The 22,396-nt window shown below is 44.5% G+C and overlaps 1 protein-coding gene and 1 pseudogene across 5 annotated transcripts; one reads left to right on the forward strand and one right to left on the reverse strand.

Annotated features, from left to right (window-relative positions):
• The first annotated feature begins 2,169 nt into the window (after positions 1-2,169).
• Positions 2,170-5,933, forward strand: LOC125530079 (CST complex subunit STN1 pseudogene; annotated as a pseudogene). The gene is made up of 2 exons (XR_015599022.1): positions 2,170-4,403; positions 5,198-5,933. The product of XR_015599022.1 is annotated as a CST complex subunit STN1 pseudogene (transcript).
• LOC125530076 (uncharacterized) lies at positions 5,303-21,557 on the reverse strand. 4 transcript variants are annotated; one of them, XR_015599020.1, is made up of 9 exons: positions 21,073-21,557; positions 20,565-20,711; positions 18,130-18,552; positions 16,507-17,876; positions 16,221-16,432; positions 15,180-16,130; positions 14,756-15,081; positions 6,328-6,453; positions 5,303-5,432 (listed from the first exon to the last, which is right to left on the reverse strand). XR_015599020.1 is itself a non-coding variant. In XM_087514073.1 (8 exons), the coding sequence occupies exons 4-7, from the start codon at positions 17,735-17,737 to the stop codon at positions 14,764-14,766; spliced, it is 2,712 nt and encodes a 903-aa protein (XP_087370199.1). In that variant the 5' UTR covers positions 17,738-17,876; positions 18,130-18,552; positions 20,565-20,711; positions 21,073-21,557; the 3' UTR covers positions 6,085-6,453; positions 14,756-14,763. The 4 variants fall into 4 exon arrangements, 3 of the variants coding, with proteins under 3 accessions (XP_087370199.1, XP_087370202.1, XP_087370201.1); XM_087514073.1 differs by lacking the exon at positions 5,303-5,432 and having other exon boundaries at positions 6,085-6,453; XM_087514076.1 differs by lacking the exons at positions 5,303-5,432; positions 20,565-20,711 and having other exon boundaries at positions 6,085-6,453.
• Positions 21,558-22,396: the final 839 nt, after the last annotated feature.

A 22,396-nucleotide genomic window follows, 5' to 3' on the forward strand; every position in this document is an offset into this window, starting at 1 on the left:
AGAACGTCTCGGTCATGTCTGCATGGTTCCCGAACCCGTAGGGTCTACACACTTAAGGTTCGATGACGCTAGGGTTATAAAGAAAGTTTGTATGTGGTTACCGAATGTTGTTCGGAGTCCCGGATGAGATCCCGGATGTCACAAGGAGTTCCGGAATGGTCCGGAGGTAAAGATTTATATATGGGAAGTCTTGTTTTGGTCACCGGAAAAGTTTCGGGTTTTATCGGTAACGTACCGGGACCACCGGGAGGGTCCGGGGGTCCACCAAGTGGGGCCACAAGCCCCGGAGGGCTGCATGGACCAAGTGTGGGAGGGGACCAGCCCCAGGTGGGCTGGTGCCCCCCCCCCCCCCCCACAAGGGCCCAAGGCGCCTAAGGGGAGGAGGGGGGCAAACCCTAAGGGCAGATGGACCTTAGGGCCCATGCCTGGTGCGCCTCCCTCTCCCCCTCCCCTGGCCGCCCCACCAGATGGGATCTGGGCTGGCCGCCGCCCCTAGGGTGGAACCCTAGGTGGGGGCGCAGCCCCCTCCCTCTCCCCTATATATAGTTGAGGTCTTTGGGGCTGCCAACACATGAGTTTCTGACCTCTCCCTGGCGCAGCCCTACCTCTCTTTCTCCTCATATCTCGCGGTACTTGGCGAAGCCCTGCTGGATTACCACGCTCCTCCACCACCACCACGCCGTTGTGCTGCTGCTGATTGGAGTCTTCCTCAATCTCTCCCTCTCTCCTTGCTGGATCAAGGCATGGGAGACGTCACCGGACTGTACGTGTGTTGAACGCGGAGGTGCCGTCCGTTCGGCACTAGGATCTCCGGTGATTTGGATCACGACGAGTACGACTCCTTCAACCCCATTTTCTTGAACGCTTCCGCTTAGCGATCTACAAGGGTATGTAGATGCACTCTCCTTCCCCTCGTTGCTGGTTTCTCCATAGATAGATCTTGGTGACATGTAGGAAAATTTTGAATTTCTGCTTCGTTCCCCAACACGGTTAACCGTTGGAGCATCGAACGAAGTCCAAATGGTACGAAACTTGACAGGCGGTCTATCGGTAGTAAACCAAGGCCGCTTGACAAGTCTCGGTCCAATCCGGAAATGTTTAATCCCCACACACGAAAGAAAGGTAGATATGACCACCGAAGGAGAACGGAGCGCCGGAATGCAAAACGGATAACGGGGAAAATGCTCGAATGCATGAGACGAACACGTATGCAAATGCAATGCACATGATGACATGATATGAAATGCATGACAACAACAACAACACACGGAGACAAAAACCCGAACCCGAGAAAATAAAATAACTTAACGCTGGAAACGGCAAGAGTTGGATTACATATTAGGAAAATCATATCCGGGGTGTTACACTACGCACGCTCATGGAGCGGGGACAAGGCCTCAATGGTGTATACTCAGGGCGACGGAGGGGCATCAACAGTGCCGTCGTTGGCAGCGACAGAAGCAAACGGCGAGCACGAGTACGGCGAGAAGGACCTATGCTCGGAGGCCGCGCAGGAGGGTGCGCGGCGACAGCCAGGTGGTGGTGACCTGTGGGTCCGGTGGCCTAGCGCATGACCCGGACGTGTACACACACGCATGCAGCTATGTACCATGCCCACGGCATGCACATGCACAAGGAAAATAAACATGCAGCTAAACTAGCTAAGACACCCACACTTCCTCCTGCTGCATATCATCCGCGTCTTCCAGACTTCCAGTGCAAGCACATCTGAAGACGGACACGAGCGCTGCAAGTTTCGGCATCCCCGACGCGCAGAGCCACCGCGGGATGACATGGCTAAACACTGCACTATCGCCAGTCAGTGAGGACGGCAGCAGCTGAGACGCGTCGAGTTGCGGCTAGCTGCTCCCTCGGTGAACCGTCCACTTCGCAGGACTTGAACGCAAAGGCCAAGTCGTGCACTGAGCCGAGCGAGGGCGGCGAATCCGGCGCGGGTTTCTGCGAGTGGTAGACTGGTGGTAAGGCTGGTTGTAATGGTAGTATTATATTTAGTATTATGTATGCCAACTAGGCAATTTTGATGAGGTGTCATAGCATTAAATGAAGAAAGAGAGGGTGTAGTATCATATCATGATAGCGTATCATAATAAATGCTATACTACTTTGTGTCATGCATGGCAATAAATAGAGTACTACATAATACTAATATATGATATTATGCATTAGGGAGGTATTATCATACACTAGTATCATATGCATGATACTACCTCTCTCTCAGTTTACAGGGCGTGCGCATACCCCTAGGTCGTCAATTTGATCAACCTAATACACGTCATATATTACAAAAAATATACCAACATAAACTTCGGAGTTTCTACTTTCAAAAGGTATAATTTTTGTGTTATATAGTTTATATTAGGGTGATAAAATTGACAACCTAGATATACGCGTAGGACTTGTAAACTGAAACAGAGGTAGTACTAGTATATGATACTCCCCATTACAACCAACCTGATGAACGCCGTGCGGGGCGGGTCGTTGGCAGCGCCAGACATTGCACGCCAAATGTTTGTCAAAATATCCATACCAGAGTAGACGGAAGGAAAGATAAAACCTGAGCGAAGGACAAAACCTGACCGGTTTTAAGAATTGAGGGTGCAGATTGTCTGGTTTCGAAATTGAGTGACTAAATCTAAAGTTTACTAAAAGTTAAGGGACGGAAAGTATACTTTTCTCAAATATATATAGTAGAAATATGCTATATGTACTACTAGCAAACATGTCTGTGCATTGTAACGGGAGAAAACAACCCTCGCACGCCCTTTACCCATCAGTATCACTAAAGACATCACCTAATGCCCATAACATAATAAACATGACTAATACCTCATCCGCGGGTCCACATCCTCCATTTCAATATAACATCAAACACATGTTTCCGCTTGTCGTCTTTGCCGTCCTCGTCGCCGGTGGTCGCGATACCAGTTGTCACTAACCAAGGTTGGCCAGGTCCAATAGCTGGATTGTTGAGTCACCTTCGTGTCCCACGAAGATCAAGAACGTTGAACAAAGTTTTTTTAATCATCTGGCTAATATAATAGGAAAAAACACTTCACATAATATATGTATGTGTCATCATGTAAATTGAGTAGTTTGTGTCAGATAGACTATGAAATCTTAGTTGGACTCCTCATGCATTTTGACGGGAGTCATTGGGCCGAGTGAGACTGGTCGTATGTGAAGACGCGACAAAGAAAAAGATTCATTTCATATCCCTAGTTTAATAAATTGAACTAAAACAATGCATCAGGTGGGCATATTTCAAAAATTCACCAAGTTTTATTAATAGATATAGATTAAATCAATTTAGCTATAGTACCTCCCATTTTTTTAAACATGTTTTGAAAAATGTTTGCCTTTTCAAGTTTAAAGTTAAAAACATATTTGTGTTCTCAAAATGTTTGCAAATTCAAAAAAAATCACAACAGTACCTCCTAGTTTTTAAAAATTGTTTATGTTTTAAAAAATACTTAGGTTTCAAAAAAACTAAAAAGAGAAATATTCTTATTTTTTATAAAAATTCCAAGTTTCAGTTTTTATTAACAACTTTGCAAAAAAATTCGCGTTCTAAAATATATTTACTTAAAAGAAATCCTTTTTCTAAGGTAAAATGTGTCTAACCGCATGCACATTTGGTTAACAAGCGAAAATCATAATGTTACGTGTGAGAAAAACAAAACCAATGCTCTAACATGCTTCAACAATAGCTTTTGTAGAACACTTTTTTTTCCGCAGGGCAATACAAAAGTCATTTGTCTATACAAATTTGCACTTAGTTAGAATACACACATGTTTATTGTGAAAAAAGTTAATTCCTAGTATAATAAGTGTCGCAATTTTGAACAGAGGTTAAACTAAGCTTAGTTCAAAACTGCGACGCTTATTTTGGATCGAGGGAGTTTGAATTTTTTTTAAATAGCTTCGCTTTTAAAAAGAATCAGCCAGCTTGGGCTCCAAATTGCTGACCCCGGGTGGACTTATCTCTCCGCCTTCCCTTTCCCCACCTGGGCCAAACCTGAATTTGGGCTTCCTCCTTGCCATTGGACTGGTCCAGAGACTGGCCCACTGATGCGGCCGAGGCCAGCCCAGGACGCTCAGTGCTCCTCCTCCCTCCTGGCTTCTGCTACCAGCACAGCGCCGGCCTGCACCTCTGAACCCTACCGCCAATGGTGCGGCGCGCGGCCGGCCGGAGCGTAACCTTCCCGGCTCTCCGGCGCCGCCGCCAGGCACCGTCTTCCGCAATTCCGTACCGTCTGTTGCTCACTCCTCCGGGCCCCGACCTCAAGACCGCTCGTCGGAGCCCGTGAATCCTCAGGGCTCAGGCTGCCCAGGCCTCTCCACTTCCACGAGCTCCGTCAGTCGAGCTCCAGAGCAAGGGCAAGGTGGATTTTATTCATTTGAATTCGTGTATTGCAAACATTTTGATTTTGTTGTGCCCACTGAAAAAACTGAAGGATATATATACATTGATTCAGTGTTGTACTGTTGTTACATTAGCTTGTCACCTTCAGTTATTTTGTGACTTACTCTTATCCTGTAGCTAGCCCACGATACAGGATTCAGACATTCAGTACATGTCTGGTTCTGTAACTGCTACAAGCCTGCAAGCAGAGCTACATGTATCCCTGTTCTGAACCTCGATGAATTCAAGTCAACCATTTATCCCGTGTGCTAGATTTTATCAGTGTGTGGTTTCCTTGGGAAAAAAATGCCTGGTGTTTTGCTCCCCGCGCTGATCTGCTTCTCACGATGCGGCGGCCCGCGGACTGGAGACAGGGCCTCCGCCGGGGTTTGCTGCAGAATCTGAAACCAACCAATTAACTACAGAATCTGAAGCCTTGTTTTCAACTCAGTACAGATAATATTATCTTGTAGTATTATTTCTATTTTGCTCATGTTTATCTACTTTGTTGGATCGTTAAATGTCGATTTCTAATTCTACCCTAGCTGTGCAATTGAGCTATAGTTGTTTATGCCATGGCATGGGATACTTTTCTGGTTTGTTATAACTTATAAGCGATGAACTTTTAGCCCGGCTTGCTTGACTCCTGGCTCCGCCAATAATATATATAGCTTTTTTGCTTAAATTTTCGTCATGTATGATAAAACTGTGAAGTTCTAGTTAAATCTCCACTCTGAACTTCATTGCCTCATGGGTTGTATCACTTGTATGCAGACTCAGCATGGACTCCCTTCATCTTGTGCACGTCAAACTTCTGGCTGCCGACCTTCTCTCTCTGACTCCCCGACATACATCGCCGCCTTCCTTTCTTCGCTGTGGCCGTACAGTTGCCCGTGCTGAGGTTGTCGGGATTGTTGTTTCACGTGACCGCAGGGAGAAGTTTCTGCGCTTCCTGGTTGATGATGGCACTGGCTGTGTACCATGTGTCCTGTGGCTGAACCACCAGTACCTGAATGCAAACACTTCATCAGATTCTGATCCAACTGGAGAGATGGCATTGAAAATGTCGGAGGTGGTACGCTTGGGCACTTTGTTGAGGGTTCGTGGGAGGATTGTCATGTACCGTGGTGCAATTCAGATTGCTGCTAGAGACGTGGTTCTAGAGGAGGACCCTAATGTGGAGGTTCTACATTGGTTACAGTGCGTTCACATGGCCAAGGAATGTTATGATTTGCCACTACCTTCTGCTTGAGGTGTGCCTTGGAGGATCTCATTCTCTGTAATGATCCCAAACTGTACTGTGTTTCTTTCTGTGGTTACTGTTGAGCCAACTTCTTCTAACGCGATCCAGCGTGTGTACGGCAAACATCGTTAACTAAATGCCTTTTTTGGTCGACTGCATTTGATTTACTTCATTTAAGCATTAGGGTCAGTTTGCAACTGCCTTATATGGTCTAATGCTGAGGCTCCTAGTGATAGTGCACTGCATTTGGATGAAGTAATGTGTGTATCCCTGACTCTGAATGGTACTGCAGCTACTCACTCATTTTAGTTTTTGTTTGATGATGTAAATGCTTGGTTAACAAATATGGGTCGTCCATCTTGCAGGTATACCTGATTTCATAAATTTAAGCTCTTGTTTCAGAGGTCAATATATCCGGCAACAACAGTTAGTTTCCAGCTTGACATGAAAGAATATCAGCGGTGACATTATCCCCTGCCAAGGGGCTTACCAGGGCCAAAGCCAATGTATAGGTGCAACTTCTTATTGCAATATTAATGCCCATGGACAGAAATAGGAAGAAAGATACGGAAAATATTATTGAGTGCAGAGAAAGCTCATTTAATGCCTTGTTCTCTACTGGGTTTTCTTTGCCAAGATAAAGATGTATCTTATGACTTACATGTGCAGGAGTCGAAACTCAAGTGTGAGAGAGGCCACATGTAACGGGCATCATGGCTATCGAAGGTACAACACCTTGAAACCCCAAGCTGAAGTCAAATGTGATTTTTCTACCATAAGCATAGTTCTGATAGTGAAAAGACAAAAGAGTAAGATTTAGCAGGATGCAAAATAAGACAACTAGATGAGTGGGAAAGAAGGAAGGTAAACAGTAAGAAAACACTGGTTAGATGTTTGTTAATGAAGTGATAGGTGGAAATGTCCAGGTTTTGACTTCAACACTGAATTATCAGTGATTGGCCTTGAATATTCATCTAAAGCAGCTCAAGTTATAGTTCCTCATCTTATTGGAGGCTACGACACAAAAGGAACTAAAATGAAAAAAATCACCAGAAATACATAACATAATCAGCACATCTGAATCTACCTTGGCTTCCATAGTGATTCTGTGGATAAAGGTAGCGGAGATGATTAAAGCGGAATACTATTCATAGGCCTTGATTCTGGCCAGCTGCCAGATAATTAGAAAAGGCACTAATATTAAAATCAAATTCTGTTGATTATACATGATGATGTGTGTGTTTGCACAATATTCCTTAGGATCATATGTACATTGTTGCTCCCCTGAATATTAGAGCTATTAGTTTTCTCTTTCACGGTTCTAAGTAAACTTTCTCTTGATTTTATCCGATGATGTTTTCAGTAGTAGGGGAATCATGTAGTATTTGGCATCATGCAATCAGCCATCCATAACCTCTGATCTTGGACAGTGTACTAACTGAAACATGTTTCATATTAAACTTATATACCTATTTGCAGAAGTAGATGTATAAATTAGTAGTGGTAAATGTGCAAATTAGTAGTGTTCTTTCATTTCCATTGTGTGAGGTCTGACCATTAGTCATGATGTCCTCTGACAATATGCAAATGAATTCATTTTTTGCAGCATGCAACTCATTTTTTGTTGGTCAAGTTGATGATCTAAAAACATGTGTGAGCCTTCTATATCGAAACGGAAGAAGTATCATTTTGCTAGTCTCTGCATTCTTTGTCTTACTGTCACCTAGTCACCTTCCTGGCATTTACCACTCTCAAGTTGATAGGCTGATAGATAGTGATGCATCAGGATCCATTCCACCAGTCGAGCCACATGGTATTGAAATACTGCCCTCCGTTCACGCTTCACTGTCTATCTTAACTATTGACAAAGAAGGAAATGGAACAGCGGTTCACCTATTTCAACTGCGATGTTAGTTTTTGTAGTTCACTGAATTTTCCTCCATCTTCTCCACCCAATCTTATCGCCAGCTTATCAGTGCAATATCTATGGATATTGTGGTGCATACGGCTACTGCGACAACACAGAGGCAATTCCCACATGCAAGTGCCTTGATGAGTTTGTCCCTAGTAACATAATAGAATGGGTTAGAGGCAATTTTTTTCATGGTTGCCGGCGAAAGGAGAAACTGCAGTGTGGTGGAGAGGACAGTTTCTTGACCTTGCCAGCAATGAAGGCGCCAGACAAATTCATACGCCTGTGGGATAAAAGCTATGATGTCTGTGCAGTGGAGTGCAGTAAAAGTTGCTCATGTGTAGTGTATGCTTATGCTAATCTAATCACCAGCAACATTGATGGGAATGCAACAAGGTGCCTGCTGTGGCGTGGAGAAGGGTGGCGCCGTCGGCAGTGAGAACCTGTATCTCCGGCTTACTATCTTGTCAAGTACATTCCTCTTTCTGTTGCTCTTGTTTATGTCCATGAATGTTTCAGTTTAAGAATTTGTGTGTAACATAAGAAGCAGAGCATGGCAACTTGCTGCTTTAACTTGCTAATAACTTGTGAGTTGCTGACACTTTTGGCTCCACCACTACAAAGCAAAATCACTAGAGGGCATTAGTTCTCTGAATCCTAACATGCTAAACCGAAAACCTATGCTTTCAGTATTCAAATTATTCAACTATATGTGCTATCCCCACGGCGTTGTCATATTGTTCATGTTTGTACTATGTATATATGTCAACGCATTTAATATGCCAAAATGGTGGTACAGACTTAACAGAAAGTTTGATGCTGCCATCTTGTTATTACAGTTTGATGCTGCCATCTTGTTATTACAGTCTGAATGTATTGTTGCTGGTGCTGTTGCCCGTAATCACCGTGATATATATGTTCCTGAACGCTTACCATCACTTCTATGAGAAGGTCTGCGATCCTGAACCCGCTGAAGCAATGGCCACTCGATATGCTTTATCCTATTCTCTTGTTGATGGTATTCAGAGGATTATCTCAGCTTCAGACTGTTCTTCTCTGGTGGCCAGGCTGAGTGCCTCCGAAGCTGATCGGTCGGCTACTGGTGCTGTTATCCATGACCTCAAGTTTGTTTCAGTTTCCTTTATTTGTGTTATTAGTCGAATCTGTAATAGGGCAGCTGGTGCTATCGCACGATCTGGGGATGATGCCGTAGAAGGTGCCTTAGAATTCTTGGTCCAATTTTCAGTCAGGTAGCAGCACAACTGGCCCAATTTTGTCATGGTTTTAGACCTAACTAGCCATGCCCGCGCGGCGGCACGCCACGCCTATTGATACGTTATGTGAGAAATTCTTTGTATGCTGATATTAAATTTGACCTGTTGATTATTTAATTAATTATTCAGTTTTTGCTTGTTCGCTTTAATTTAGTTTAAGTTTCAGTCACTTTTTCCCTACACTCTCAGATTAAGATCCAATGGACAAAAGGGTGTGCTGCCCAGGGTTTGCATGGCACTTCTAATTACTTGGAAATATTCTTCCCAGAATACTGACTGAACTGATCCGACAAGTGAATAGAAAAGAAATATTGCTGAGCGTAAGCAAGTCTAAAGAAGCAAACCACAGCACCGGTAAGCAAGAAACACATCAGAAGTAGCTTTGGTTTTAGGATTTGAATCATCTTTTGAAATGTTGACATGACCATTCTATAATAAACAAAGCAAAATCTTCTATCGCCGGATGTAGTCCCATCATTACGAACTCCTGCACCACCATTTTGCAGGTGCTATAGCATCATTAGGTTCCAATTCTCCCTGGTTGGCATCGAATGAGTTTGATAACAGAAGAACAACATTTAAGCTCATATTTTTCTCTATCGGCCAAGGTGCTCCAAATTTGTCAGCGGCTTGACAACATTAAACATAGTTGGAAATATGTCACTTTTGTAGAGTATTAGATAAAATAGCCTCTCTGTTGTCCCCCCTACCTTTCATGCGGGAATTAAACTTCTCGAAGGTAAGCATCAGCCATATCCGACGACAGGAATTGCAGCAGTCGATACACATAAACTGTACGTAGGAGTCAGGCGTCGACGCACACCGGCACACGACGTGGAATCCATGGCCGCACCCTTTCGTGACAGAAAAAGCGGATCTCCTCCTTCTCTCGAACTCCGACAGGCAGATGCCCCACTTCGTCAAGTTGTTCTCCTCATCCACGGCCTCCACGAATGCCAAGGCGCCGTGCGCCATGACAGCCGTCGCCACAGCATCCTCAGCTCCGTAAACGCCCTAGTTTTGAGCTGCTTGTTTGCCGCTGCCGCGTCAAAACAGGGAGCCGGCATAGCTAGTGCCGCCGACGCCGCGCCGAGACACATCCGGTCTGCGGCGTCAAATCTCCCCCGCCATTCGGGAGTATTTGACAAAAAACTACCAGAATTGGAGTTTCCGTCCTACAGAACTACCACTTTTTTAAAAGTGGTTGATAACTACCAAAAAATTGAAAGCACGTGACTAAAAACTACCAAGTTGACGAATTGACCGTTTTAGAGCGTTTAAACCCGTTTCTGACAGCAGTGACCCACATGTCAGGTGGACGCCAGCGGTAACGGCTAACGGCGCTCCCTCGCAGCCGTTAGACCCGGCCGTCGCGGTCGCACCTGGTCGGACCGGGCCGCATCGGACCAGGTATAAGCTGGCCGACCAGGCTCGTCCCCACCTGCTCCCTCACTCTCCCCCGAGCTCACTCCCCACTTTGCTCTGCTCTGCTTCTTCTCGCTCTCCGACGACGCCACGACCGACCATGCCGTCCTGGCCCAATAGTAACGAGACCTCGGACGACGATGACGAGTTCATGAGCGAGTTCAGCAGCATGCAGATGGAGTATTTCGTAAGTCAGCTAACTGTATCCTCTCCTCTCCTTCCTGTGTTCTAGGGTTAGGGTTTGAAGATAATCGAGATTTCTTCCATTTAAGTTCATATATGTGAGCTGTAGTTGATACATATATGTTTTTGCTGCTGCAGCAAACTCCTGAAACTGTGATAGACCCAAGCTTCTGTGGGCTTGTGATTGAATCTGACAGAAGGTGCATCTTGCATAGGCAGAGGGCAGGCAAGTTTGTGGCATTTGAAGGCACTGACACTGGCAGGAGATTCATCGGATGTGCTACTGAGGTAATGGACCAACTTGGTGTGGATTTGATTAGCTTGTTTTTCTGCTATGTAGTGGAAACAGAGTAGCGTTTAGTTGTTGTTTTTCTGAATTTTCCTTTAAGTGTGAAAACTTATGTATGTCTGAATATTGTACTTGTAGCAAAGAGCACTAGAAACATATTGATGTGTTGTATTTTGAGTATAGAGCTAGCTAGTGTACCTATGTATAGCACATGTGTTTATGATTTGTTATTCTGAATTTGCTTGTTATCTGTGGTGTTCACTGCAAATATAATTTGATTTTCAGGATGGTGTGAACTGTGGTGTTCTGGAGTGGGTAGATGCCCCCTGGCCTGTAATTCTGCAAAGGTGCTTAACCAAGCTCTAGGATATGTATCATGAGCAGAATCTTGGTAGAGCCCAGGATAATGAGGCTCATGGGACAGAGGTTGCAAAACTGCATAAGGAGCTTGATTCTCTGGCCAATCAGTATAGCCAGCTAGTGGATGATGTGTCCAAGTTGTTTGATTATCAGGATGGAATCAAATCTCATGACATGGATTGCACAAGCCAGGCAATCAATGAACTGAAGGAGAAGAAGAGGCGACTTGAGGAGCAGGCAAAGATTGAGCTTCAAATGGAGAAGCTTAAGCTCAAAAAAGAACAGAGGTGCATCCTTCAGAGTCAAGCTGATATAATCCAAAACACTAGGAAGGCCATGAAGGAGATAGAGGTGGACAGAGACCACCTTAAAGAAGAGAAGAAGAAGCTGGAGAATGTCATTGCTGAGCTCCTGAAGGTTGGTCATGGGTGCAAGGAAAAGCTGGACAAGATCAAGGAAGTTGTGATGGAGGAGTGAAGTGGCAACTCTGGATGGTAAGTATATATGAGGCCTATATATAACTGGCCTTGCTATGTTATCTGATGCAAATATGCATCTTAGCTAGCTATAATACTATATATGAACTGCCTATGAATTGTCCTAGTTTCAGATCATTTTGGGGATTTGTTTTGTGGTGCCCATGGCACTGCATGTGATCTGTAATGCTTTAAGATATTAACTGCCTATGAACTCCAAGTTGTAATGCCAAGTATGGATAGTAAGTTAGCTTATGAACTATAGTCCATGATGATGTTAAATTTCTATATTTGTTTTCATAATCTGTTGCATCCAGTACTGACCTATATATAGCACATAGATAGCACATAGAATTATCTGATCTTGGATACACCAGAGATAGCACATATTCTCTGTAACATAGATAACACATAGTCTCTCTAACATAGATAGCACATACATGCAAATCAAGTTTCAGATAAACATAACTGACGATACTGAACTTGTGAACACTGACGAAACTGAATTAGCTAACACTTGTTTCAGAGATAGGTTCACTTAGGCAACTTGAATAACATTGGATCTACTGCTCATCTTTAGGATTTGCTAAGCGTGCAGAGCGACGCATGATTTGCTTGATCTGCCTTGGATCTGTCTGCTTCTGCACTTCCTCCTCTTCATCGTCTTCGTCGATGACGATGATGGGAGGGGGACGGCGGCGAGCCTGCTCTGCAGGTGGCGCAACTATCTGCAAGTCGTCGTCGTCATCCTCTTCCTGCACTGCTACATCAGTTGCAGCTTGTGTCGGAGCAACATAGCGGTGGGCTTCCCATCGCTTACGCTAGCCATCATCGGAGGACTCTGCCTCTCTCATTGCCCATAGTAGAGTGTCGATGGGCAGGATACCCTTACCTTTAGTTCCATAGCTCTGCTGCATGCACTTCTTCTCTTGAGGCGTCGCCTTCTTCTGGACTAGGTCAGCAGCATCTACTAGTCCATCCGCGCTGTTGTATCTCGTAGCTATCTTCATGTAGTCCAGGAATAGATCTTGGTCACCGCGCGCCGAACCAAATAGCATGGCAACCCAGCCCTTGCCAGTGGGGAATGGGTTGAGCCATGGGTCTGGTGTGGAGGAGGAACCAGCCATGGGTGAAGAGAGGATGTGGTTGTGAGAGAAGTGGCGAGTGAGGTGAAGTTGTGGATATCCAGTGAGGCTGATGTTAAGTAGTTGAAGAAAGAGGAGATGTAGTAAAGAGAGGTGGAGTGATGCAGTAAAGAAGTTGAATTCAGTGAGACTTGGTGGTAGTTGTGCTGTAGTTATTGCGTGATGAAACTTGTGCTGTTTAAAGTTGACAGAAACTTGTGCAGATTTAGAGGCAGTGCACAATAATTCAGATTCAGAGGTAGTTCAGAGCAGGTTTCATTCACATAAATCAACCATGCTAACTTAAAACATAGTACTTTGCAGGATCACATACAATTGATCTAAGTTGCTAAACTTAAAACACGTAGATCATACACTGCAGCAGCATCATCTACATTGCAGCATCCTAAGTACTAACGCAGCAGACGAAGACGCTCTGAACGACGAACAGGACCTTGGAAGCTCTATTTTTTGGCCTTGTTTTTCTTGCTAGATGAGCATGCTTCTTCCTCCTGCACTGGTAGCCGCTCCAGCTCCGGCAGCGCTTGCTCTGGCTGCATCTCCATCATCCTCATGAGGGGCAGCACTGGCACTATGCGTTCAGCTAGGTGATCCACCGGACGCAGATTCAGGCGGTCTTGGTACATATACCAACGGGCTCGCTGAAAAGGGTCCGGCGAATCCCTAGCTTCACCCATTGCCCAGATGAGGTTTTCAATCAAGGGGCGATGGAGGTCAGGCAGGCACTCCCTCTCGTATTCTGTGGCGGCTGCCCTGACGGCGAACGATTGGTTCTGCAGCATGGTAGGCCCGCTGAACCAAGAACTCACCTCACGCGCATACTGCAGCTTCTTGGCATCGCCGGCACATAGCTCCCGTAGGTCCCTATGCCAACCCTCTCCAAATGCCATCGCCGGCGTGAAGGTGGTTTTTTGGATGGGAAGTTGGATAGGCTAATGGTCGAGTAGAAAGAAAGAGAGGAGAAGTGGAGATTACACGTTTTGGGTGTTGGCTTTAAAGACATGGCTGGCCACTACTACTTGTGTGTGGATGCTTCTAGACCTACATTAACTACCATGAACCACCATGCACAAACAATTACAGAGCACAAATAAGAAAATTCAGTTAACTTCACATACATTCAGAGAAATTGATAAGAATTCATACAAGCTGACATTTATTCAAGAGAGAAATCCATAGCAAGCATTAGTGAGAATAGATTCACCACGCCGAATCAAGAATTCTACTCCACCTCGCCCTGGTGACTTGATATCGATGGAAGTTTGCCCTCTCTCTAGCCCACCAAATGATCAGCTCATCAGTGATGTTGGTTCCAGCTGGGAACACCTCGTTGAAATGCCTCACGTCGTTGGAGTTGCGTTCTGCCATGATTATAGAAGCCAACCGTCGCCGTCGCTCATGTCGATGGGCCCTCCTTTCTTCTCTTGCAACCCTTCTTGCTGCCCTACCCAACTCCTCCTGGTCATCAACAACGTCTCCATGGCTGGGATCCATCTCTTTGACTGGCGGCTGGGTTGTAGTGGTGCTGGCGGCTAGGTTTTGGGTAGGGGGAGAGAGGGTTCGCCTTCTTATAGACAACACAGAAGGCTTCGGGAGTTTGATCCAATAACAAAGCCCAATCAAAGGCCCATTTTCACAGGCTCGGACAAATTCAGAAATAGCCAAACATGTTTCAGAGCACAGAACATGTTCAGACAAATTTAGAAATAGCCAAACATGTTTCAGAGCACAGAACAGGTTCGGACAAATTCAGAAATAGCCAAACATGTTTCAGAGCACAGAACAAGTTCAGACAAATTCAGAAATAGCCAAACATGTTTCAGAGCACAGAACAGGTTCAGACAAATTCAGAAATAGCCAAACATGTTTCAGAGCACATAACAGGTTCAGACAAATTCAGAAAGTGCCAAATAGGGTTCAGACCACATAATAGGTTCAAACAAATAAAGAAAGTACCAAACAGGTTTCAGACCACAGAATAGGTTCAGACAACTTGACCACAGAACAGGTTTCATCTCAGCTTACCTGTCACTTCAGTAGTTACCACTGCAATAGAAATAACCTTTTAATTTGGAGCTTGTCATTCTCTTCCTCTTGGTCCCAACTTGATTATCTGAAGTGGTTGCAGCTCTTGGAACAGTGAATCCATGAGTCCTCCCTCTACCTGTAGGCCTACCTCTTTTAGCTCTTGGTGCAGGGCCTGGTGCAGATGCAGAAGGGCCTGGGCCAGATGCAGAAGGGGCTGGTGCAGATGCAGATGGAGTTGCAGCAGGTACTGTTGTGGTTCTTGCAGTTGCAAGAGGAACTGTTCTAGATGAACCAGCTATGTCTTCATAAAATGCCCTGTTTTCCTGCTTGTAACACATAACATTTCTTTTAAAAATTATTTTTGGATGAAAAAGTATGTCTAGAGGAACTGAAATTTTTATAAGAGGTTCAGAAAAATTACCTGATGTCCTGTCTTCCTCATCTGAAGCCTAGGCCTTAGAGTCTTGTTGCAATTTGTATACCTATGTCCCTCCAAACCACAATTTCCATAGGTGATAGTACCCATCCTACTAGTGTCTCTAGGAGCTGGAACCTCAAACTCACCCTTCCTCCTTGTTGTCTGCTTTTTCCCTGCCTTTTCTTTGAACACAGGAGGCTGGATATCTGGAGTGTTTGTATCAGGCCAGCAGTCTGGACCAGGGACAGGGAAAATTATTGCTTTGTATGCCTCCAGGTATAGTGGCTTCTTGAAGAATTCATTAACATAGTCTTCAGGATGGAGCTTTTGCTTTGTCAATGCAGATATGGCATGACTGCAAGGACAACCTGTCATGTCCCATCTCTTGCAGTCACATGTACATGTTTCCATGTCCACACAATATTGGTTTTCTTTGCTTGTTACTTGCCAAATTGTCTCACCAGCTCTGTCAGCCTGGCAGTGCTTGGCATACTTTTTGTTCTCTTCTAAAATCTCTGAGTAATTTGGTGTGATTGTCCACCTGCATGTCTGCAACTTCTCCCTAGTCTGCTGCCTCTTTATCATCTGCTTGGTTCTAATCCCTTCAAACATTGTCCTTATTGGTTTGGCTCTAACATCAAGTATCATCTTGTTGAAGACTTCACTAAGGCTGTTCACAACTAGATCTGTTTTGCAAGTATGATCCATAGCATACCTAGCCCAAGGGGAGACCTCTATATTTTTAAGCCATTTCCAAGCATCCTCAGACTGTGCTTTCAGAGCTGCCATCCCTAATTCATGCCCATTCCTAGTGTAAGAGTAGCTAGTCTGGTCAACACACTGCTTTAGTTCTTTGCTTCTATACCCAGCTGCTTGAAAGTTTGCATATATGTGCCTAAGACAGAATCTTTGAGGTGAATCAGGGAACATCTCATTTATTGCCTTAAGTAACCCCTATACATTCAGAAAACAGGGTCACACATGAACACACTAAAATAATTCCATGAAGTACTATACTATAGCATCAATGATTTACTTGCTAACCTTTTGCCTGTCAGATATTATTGTGTATGTTCCAAATTTGTTACCACTACCAATGCAGCATCTCAGCTGAGTTAAAAACCAAGTCCAACTTTCTCCATCTTCCTTGTCAACCACACCAAAAGCTATGGGGTAGATGTTGTTGTTGCCATCCCTTCTTGTGGCAGCAAGAATTTGTTGTCCAGTGGTTAACTTGATGAAACACCCATCAAGCCCTGGATGCAGTAAAACATTAGCTACAGGCCAAATATGACCCAAAATTCAGAACAGTAAATTCAACAACAATTACCTATAAATGGTCTGCAACCATTCAGAAACCCTTCCTTTGATGCTGCCAGACAATAGAACATGTACTTGAATCTAGGAGTGGGTGCAGGATTTTCTGGGTCAACAAATGCTGTTACAATACATCTGCTCCCAGGGTTTGTGTCAAGAACAGCTTGAAGATAATCCCTCAGTCTCAAGTATTGTTGCTTGTGGTCACCTTGCACCACATCAACAGCCTTCCTCCTTGCCCTATATGCCACACTTCTTGAAACATCAACTGAAAACTTAGTCTTAGTCTTTTTTATTAATGCATCCACAGGAGCTCTAATGTCATCTCTCAATGCTGGTTGTACTGATTTGGACAACCACTTTGTAGTAACCTTTGTGTTCTCTGCACATGCTCCACAAGTGTGCAGCATATCACACTTCTTGATGCAGAAAGTTTGCTCATGAGCTATCTTAGAGGCACAGATATAAAAATCACATCCATGTGCTCTCTCTGAGCACCAAACAATAATCCTATCAGGGGCATTTCTGTGATACTGGAAATCCCTAAGTGCATCTCTGAACACATAAACATTGGTGAAGCACAACCCCTTACAAAACTGTTCTTGTGGATCTGGAAGCTTTTCATTGAACCATACCCTTTCCTTCATCTTCTTTGACCTTCTCTTCCTACCACTTGGTAGTTTGAAAGCTCCTTCAATCTCATCTTCTTCATCACTAATTCCAGGATCACCAGGAAAACAAAATTCATCTACTTTAGGAAACCAGTCTGGTTTTTCCTTCTTCTCAACCTCATGGTGTGATCTACTTGTTGGACCAGGATTTCTCACTGCCTTCAGCTTCTGGACCATTGATCTATTTTGTTTTGCAGCTTCTTCTTCAGAGGAGGAGCCTGTATGTAATTCCACATTGTTGCCATCTTCATCAGAAAGAAATTCAGACACATCAGTGTCACCTTCAAAATGGTTAAGGTCAGCTTCTCTCTGAAGATTGTTGTTCTTAAGCTCATCCTTTCTGTCTTTGGTTGCATCCACCAGCTTCGTGCAACTTTGTTGTGTGTTAATACAATGTTCAGCAAAATAACTATCTCTATTTTCATCTGCATTAGAAGGCTCATCTGCTCTGACAACTCGTATGTTCACAATCTTTTCCTTATCTAATTGGATCAACATCTGCTGCACATCATCTTCACAACCAACATGCTCTAGACCTTCTATTCCTTTCTCCTCATCAACAACATAGTACATATAATCATCAGCTCCACGGCCCTCAGACACAATAAGAGAAACCAGAGTAATATATGATATGTCTGACTAGTAAATTCTTCTAACCATAGATTCTCTGGCTAGAAAATGAAACCAAATTTCCCACTTTGGGTCATCAATACTGCAACATAGATTAAGATAGTTATAATTAAACGGCCTGGACAATATTAAGATTTCTCACAGTTAACTGTTTTTCAGTTCTCTGATAGCTTGGATTCACTGAAAACACAATACAATGTTAAGGTTGCTAACAGATTTCAATTTATGCACAAACAGGGTTGTAATCTGAATCTAAGTGTGCAACTAGCCTATATATCATGCTTCTAAAATTAACCTAAAATTACATAAACATTATGAGAAATCAGATGCCATACCTCGCTCCGCCAGCAGGACGAGGAACCTTGCACCGGCCTCGACCTATGCTTCTTCTCGTCGATGGTACTACAACCGGAAGCGGCCTCACCGACATCTGGGACGGCTGAGATTGCGGTTGGGAAGGCTATGGAACCACGAAGCTTGTGCTGCCTAGCCAGTTATCAACCTCCGAGAAGCCGGCAACATCGCCTCCCACCACGTTGGGGGGGATGCCTCCAAGCGATTCGGCGCCGGAGTTTGCATCCACCGCCGCCATGAACGCCGCCGGCTAGGGTTAGGAGAAGAGCTCGGGGGAGAGTGAGGGAGTGTGGGGACGAGCGGCCCGGTTGGCCAGCTTAGTCCTGCTCCGACCAGGTGCGACCGCGACGGCCGGGTCTAACGGCTGCGAGGGAGCGCCGTTAGCCGTTACCACTGGCGTCCACCTGACATGTGGGCCACTGCTGTCAGAAACGGGTTTAAACGCTCTAAAACGGTCAATTCGTCAACTTGGTAGTTTTTAGTCACGCGCTTCCAATATTTTGGTAGTTATCAGCCATTTTTTAAAAAGTAATAGTTCTGTGGGACGGAAGCCTCAATTCTGATAGTTTTTTGTCAAACACTCGCCATCCGGTCATACACCTAACAATTACACAACCACGTGCATGCACGTGCATGGGCCATGCAGGCGAGCACACACGTACAATCTGGAGTAGACCAAGCAATTACGCAGGCACATGCAGAGCCCATGCAACCAACCACGCACGCGCAGCTCCCAACACCCTTTGCCAATAAAAAAACACAGCACCTCTCCGGCTAAACCATGGGCCACGCTAACGTAATTCTAAACGGCGCCTTAAGCGCCCGTTTAGGTGTTATTCGCAAACAGCTTTTCCTCTCGATCCAGATGGGCCGGCCCGTCTATGTTTTCTTCTGCATTCAAAAGAGAAAAAGTAAATCGGCAAGAGCAGGCACATGCAGAGCCCATGCAACCAACCACGCACGCGCAGCTCCCAACACCCTTTGCCAATAAAAAAACACAGCACCTCTCCGGCTAAACCATGGGCCACGCTAACGTAATTCTAAACGGCGCCTTAAGCGCCCGTTTAGGTGTTATTCGCAAACAGCTTTTCCTCTCGATCCAGATGGGCCGGCCCGTCTATGTTTTTTTCTGCATTCAAAAGAGAAAAAGTAAATCGGCAAGAGCGTGAATCGAACCTACAACCTCCTCCTTTGTGCTTGAAGGCAATGACCACCCCGACAACCAACCTAATGTGTATACGTACATCTTTCACATCCTTTTTATCCATCTACTTTCCTTTTTTTCTTTTTTTCCCTTCATCCTGGTTCAATGAACTTTTCAATTTTTTCGTGAACTTTTTCGCAAACCAATGAACATATTTTCAAAATAAAATAAATTTTATCAAATTTGATGAACATTTTTTTTCCAAATTCGATTAACTTTTTTCAATTTGGATGAACTCTTTTTCAAACTCAAACTTTTTACCAAAATCGATGAACTCTTTTTTCAAATTCGACGATTTTTTTTCAAAGTCAATGAACACTTTTCAAAATCAATGAACCTTTTTGCAAGTCGATGAACTCTTTCAAGATCGATGAACTATTTTCAAAATTGATGAACTTTTTTTCAAAACCGATGAACTATTTTTCAAAATCAATGAACTCTTTTCAAAATTGACGAACCCTTTTCGAAACCTATGAACTTTTTTCAAAATTGTGAATTTTTTTTCAAAATCGTGATCTTTTTTTCAAAGTCGATGAACTTTTTTTACAAAAGCGATGTTTTTTTTGAAATACGCTCTTTTTGTTCGAAACCAATGAACTTTTCTGTAATTCATGAAAATTTTCCCAAATGTTTTCAAATAATTTAAAAATCAAAGCGCTACAGTATGTTTACATGTATATGAATAAATTGTGCGGCGACAGAGTACTTTAAACAGTCTTCCTTGATTTCGCCAGTAGTCCGGTGTAGTGTAGTTGGTTTGCCCGTGTCGTTCGCTACCCGACCAATTTTTGGCTGTTCTTTGCTCGCTTGACTTTTTGCTGGGCCGGCCCAGTTCACAGCCGCGTGGGCGCCCGAACTGCCAACTGGCGCTAAAGGCGCCCGTTAGGAGCTCCCGTACGCCAGATGGTCGAGTCGGCACCGCCTTCCCAGCGCAAAGCGGTACCGCGTACGCTGACGCAGCCCACCACACGTCGACGAAGGGCGACGCGCAGCCCAGAGAAGGAAGGAGGCCCGCCCACGTATACAACCACCGTATAAACCCTAGAAAAGCAAGTCAACGGAGCAGGCTGGCCCATGCGCACCCAATATCGCTAGCTGCACCAACAGAGTAGCTACGCACGTTCAAAAAATTTGAAACAAAACCCTGGATACACAACGCATTTGTACATCACCATGTACCAAAAAAATAACACGTGCCATGTGCCACTTTACCTAGGGGTCATTTTCATCCAAGTGTATCAATATTGGAGCGAAAACTTGGCCTGGAATAGATGCTTGGGTACTAGCACAACTTGACTCAACAAGGAGTATATCCAGCACTGAGTACCAGATCGATTAAACAGCTATCACCACCACCATCTGCAAAAATTAATCTGATGGTAGGTGATCTATGCACATAAATAATGATTTAGCAACATATACTCCTTGTAACAAATGTCCAGTTAATGATCACTATTGTAACTACTACTTTAACCATTGGCAATTTCAGACAGAAAAGATCAAACAATCAAGATGACAGTGTGCACTAATCAACAATCCCTAACACATTTTCGGATAAAGATCAACAACATCTACACGCACAAGATTTAGTATTCAGATTCAGATTCAGTATTCAGTGCCCCTCTATCTTTATCAAATTCAGATGCAAATTCTCACTGGACAAAAAGCCATCACAAGATTCATAACCAAGATGCAACTGTAGGAAAAAAGCTGAACGTACACGGTGCGAACAGGACCGCTGATGCCGACGGTGAAGACGTGGTCGGCGAAGTGGCGGGAGAAGAGAGGCGGCACGTGCTTGGAGAAGACCAATTTTAGCCAAGAGCGATTCTTGGTGTGGACTGTGGAGTTGAGCAGATGCAGTCGGGACCGACTTCGTGGCCGACGGCATCCAGCCAGTGAGGAGGTGTTCGACGACGTGTAGGGCTAGCTTCGGCTCGCCGCCCTCGGGGAAGGACGTCTCCCGTCGGGGAGCATATAAAAAAAAATCAAGCCTTCTCCTTGCCATGGTTCTCCATGGAGAACGAGGGGGAAGCAACGCGGCGGTGGCGTGGGGCGGGGGAGCTCCAAGCGTCGCGCGGGAGAGCTATGTGGGGGAGCAGAGGAGGGGAGCTCTGGCATGGGGGAGCTGACCAAGGGAGCTCCAACGACGCGTAGGAGAGCTATGGGGGGAGCAGAGGAGAGGAGCTGAGCAAGGGAGCTCTGCGCGCGGGGGAGCCGAGCAGGGGAGGTCTAGGGAGACAAGCAAGGAGTGCGGGTTGTGTCGAAAATTTGTGGAGGGTTTTTTTTCAAAAAATGCCACCGCAACATTCTTTTTCGGACGAAGAGAGTAACTCGTTACACCTCCTAAAATGTCGGGATCTGATTAGAGCATGGTTAATAATACAACCAACAATCGGCTATAAGAAGTTGCCCTGTCATCTAGAGTCAACCTAATAGTCGGCTTGTACAATAGTAAGTGTTAAATATGTACTATTTTATTAATAGTTGTCCCACCTTACAATCTCATAAAATGTCATTGGTCTCGTGCTATAGCCAGCTCTTATTCTATAACCCGCTTGTCTTCTCTCTCCTCCAACTAAATAAAGATATAACATTTTAGTCCTTATAGCCTGCTTATATCATTCTATTGTACTTGCTCTTACGTCATCGTTTACGTTATCATTTTTGTAACCAAACACAGTTTATAAACCGTAAACACCTATTCAGAAGCCTGCAAAGCCAACCCCAATTTCTAAGATGCATAACAACAAATGACCTTAAACTTGCAAAAACCAATTCTAGTTTCGGAGACTATGCCAACTTGTGTGATCTTGCAAAGTCAAATCAAACCAGTAAACTATATTCAAGTCGGTTGGTGGACTGAAAGTTCTCCAAATTATCTGTACCACAATAATTGTCTGGATGGGATATACTTTGAAGTACTGTCCTTGCAAAAAAAAAAAATCAACAATCCTTGACACCTACAGGCCATGCATGTATGGTACTTCTTCTGTTCCTAAATATAAGTCTTTTAGGAGATTTTAATATGAATTACATATGGA

Source organism: Triticum urartu, chromosome 3A (assembly GCF_056163025.1).
Source record: "Triticum urartu cultivar PI428250 chromosome 3A, HENAU_Tu73, whole genome shotgun sequence".
NCBI lineage: Eukaryota > Viridiplantae > Streptophyta > Magnoliopsida > Poales > Poaceae > Triticum > Triticum urartu.

Bases quoted from the DNA above. Each gene is read 5' to 3' on its own strand.
- LOC125530076 (XM_087514076.1), bottom strand. From the start codon at position 17,737: ATGTACTATGTTGTTGATGAGGAGAAAGGAATAGAAGGTCTAGAGCAT. The intron at 16,131-16,220 runs GTTAGCAAGTAA...CTGAATGTATAG, and splicing joins TAATATCTGACAGGCAAAAG to GGGTTACTTAAGGCAATAAA. The intron at 15,082-15,179 runs GTAATTTTTCTG...TGTTACAAGCAG, and splicing joins TGAGGAAGACAGGACATCAG to GAAAACAGGGCATTTTATGA.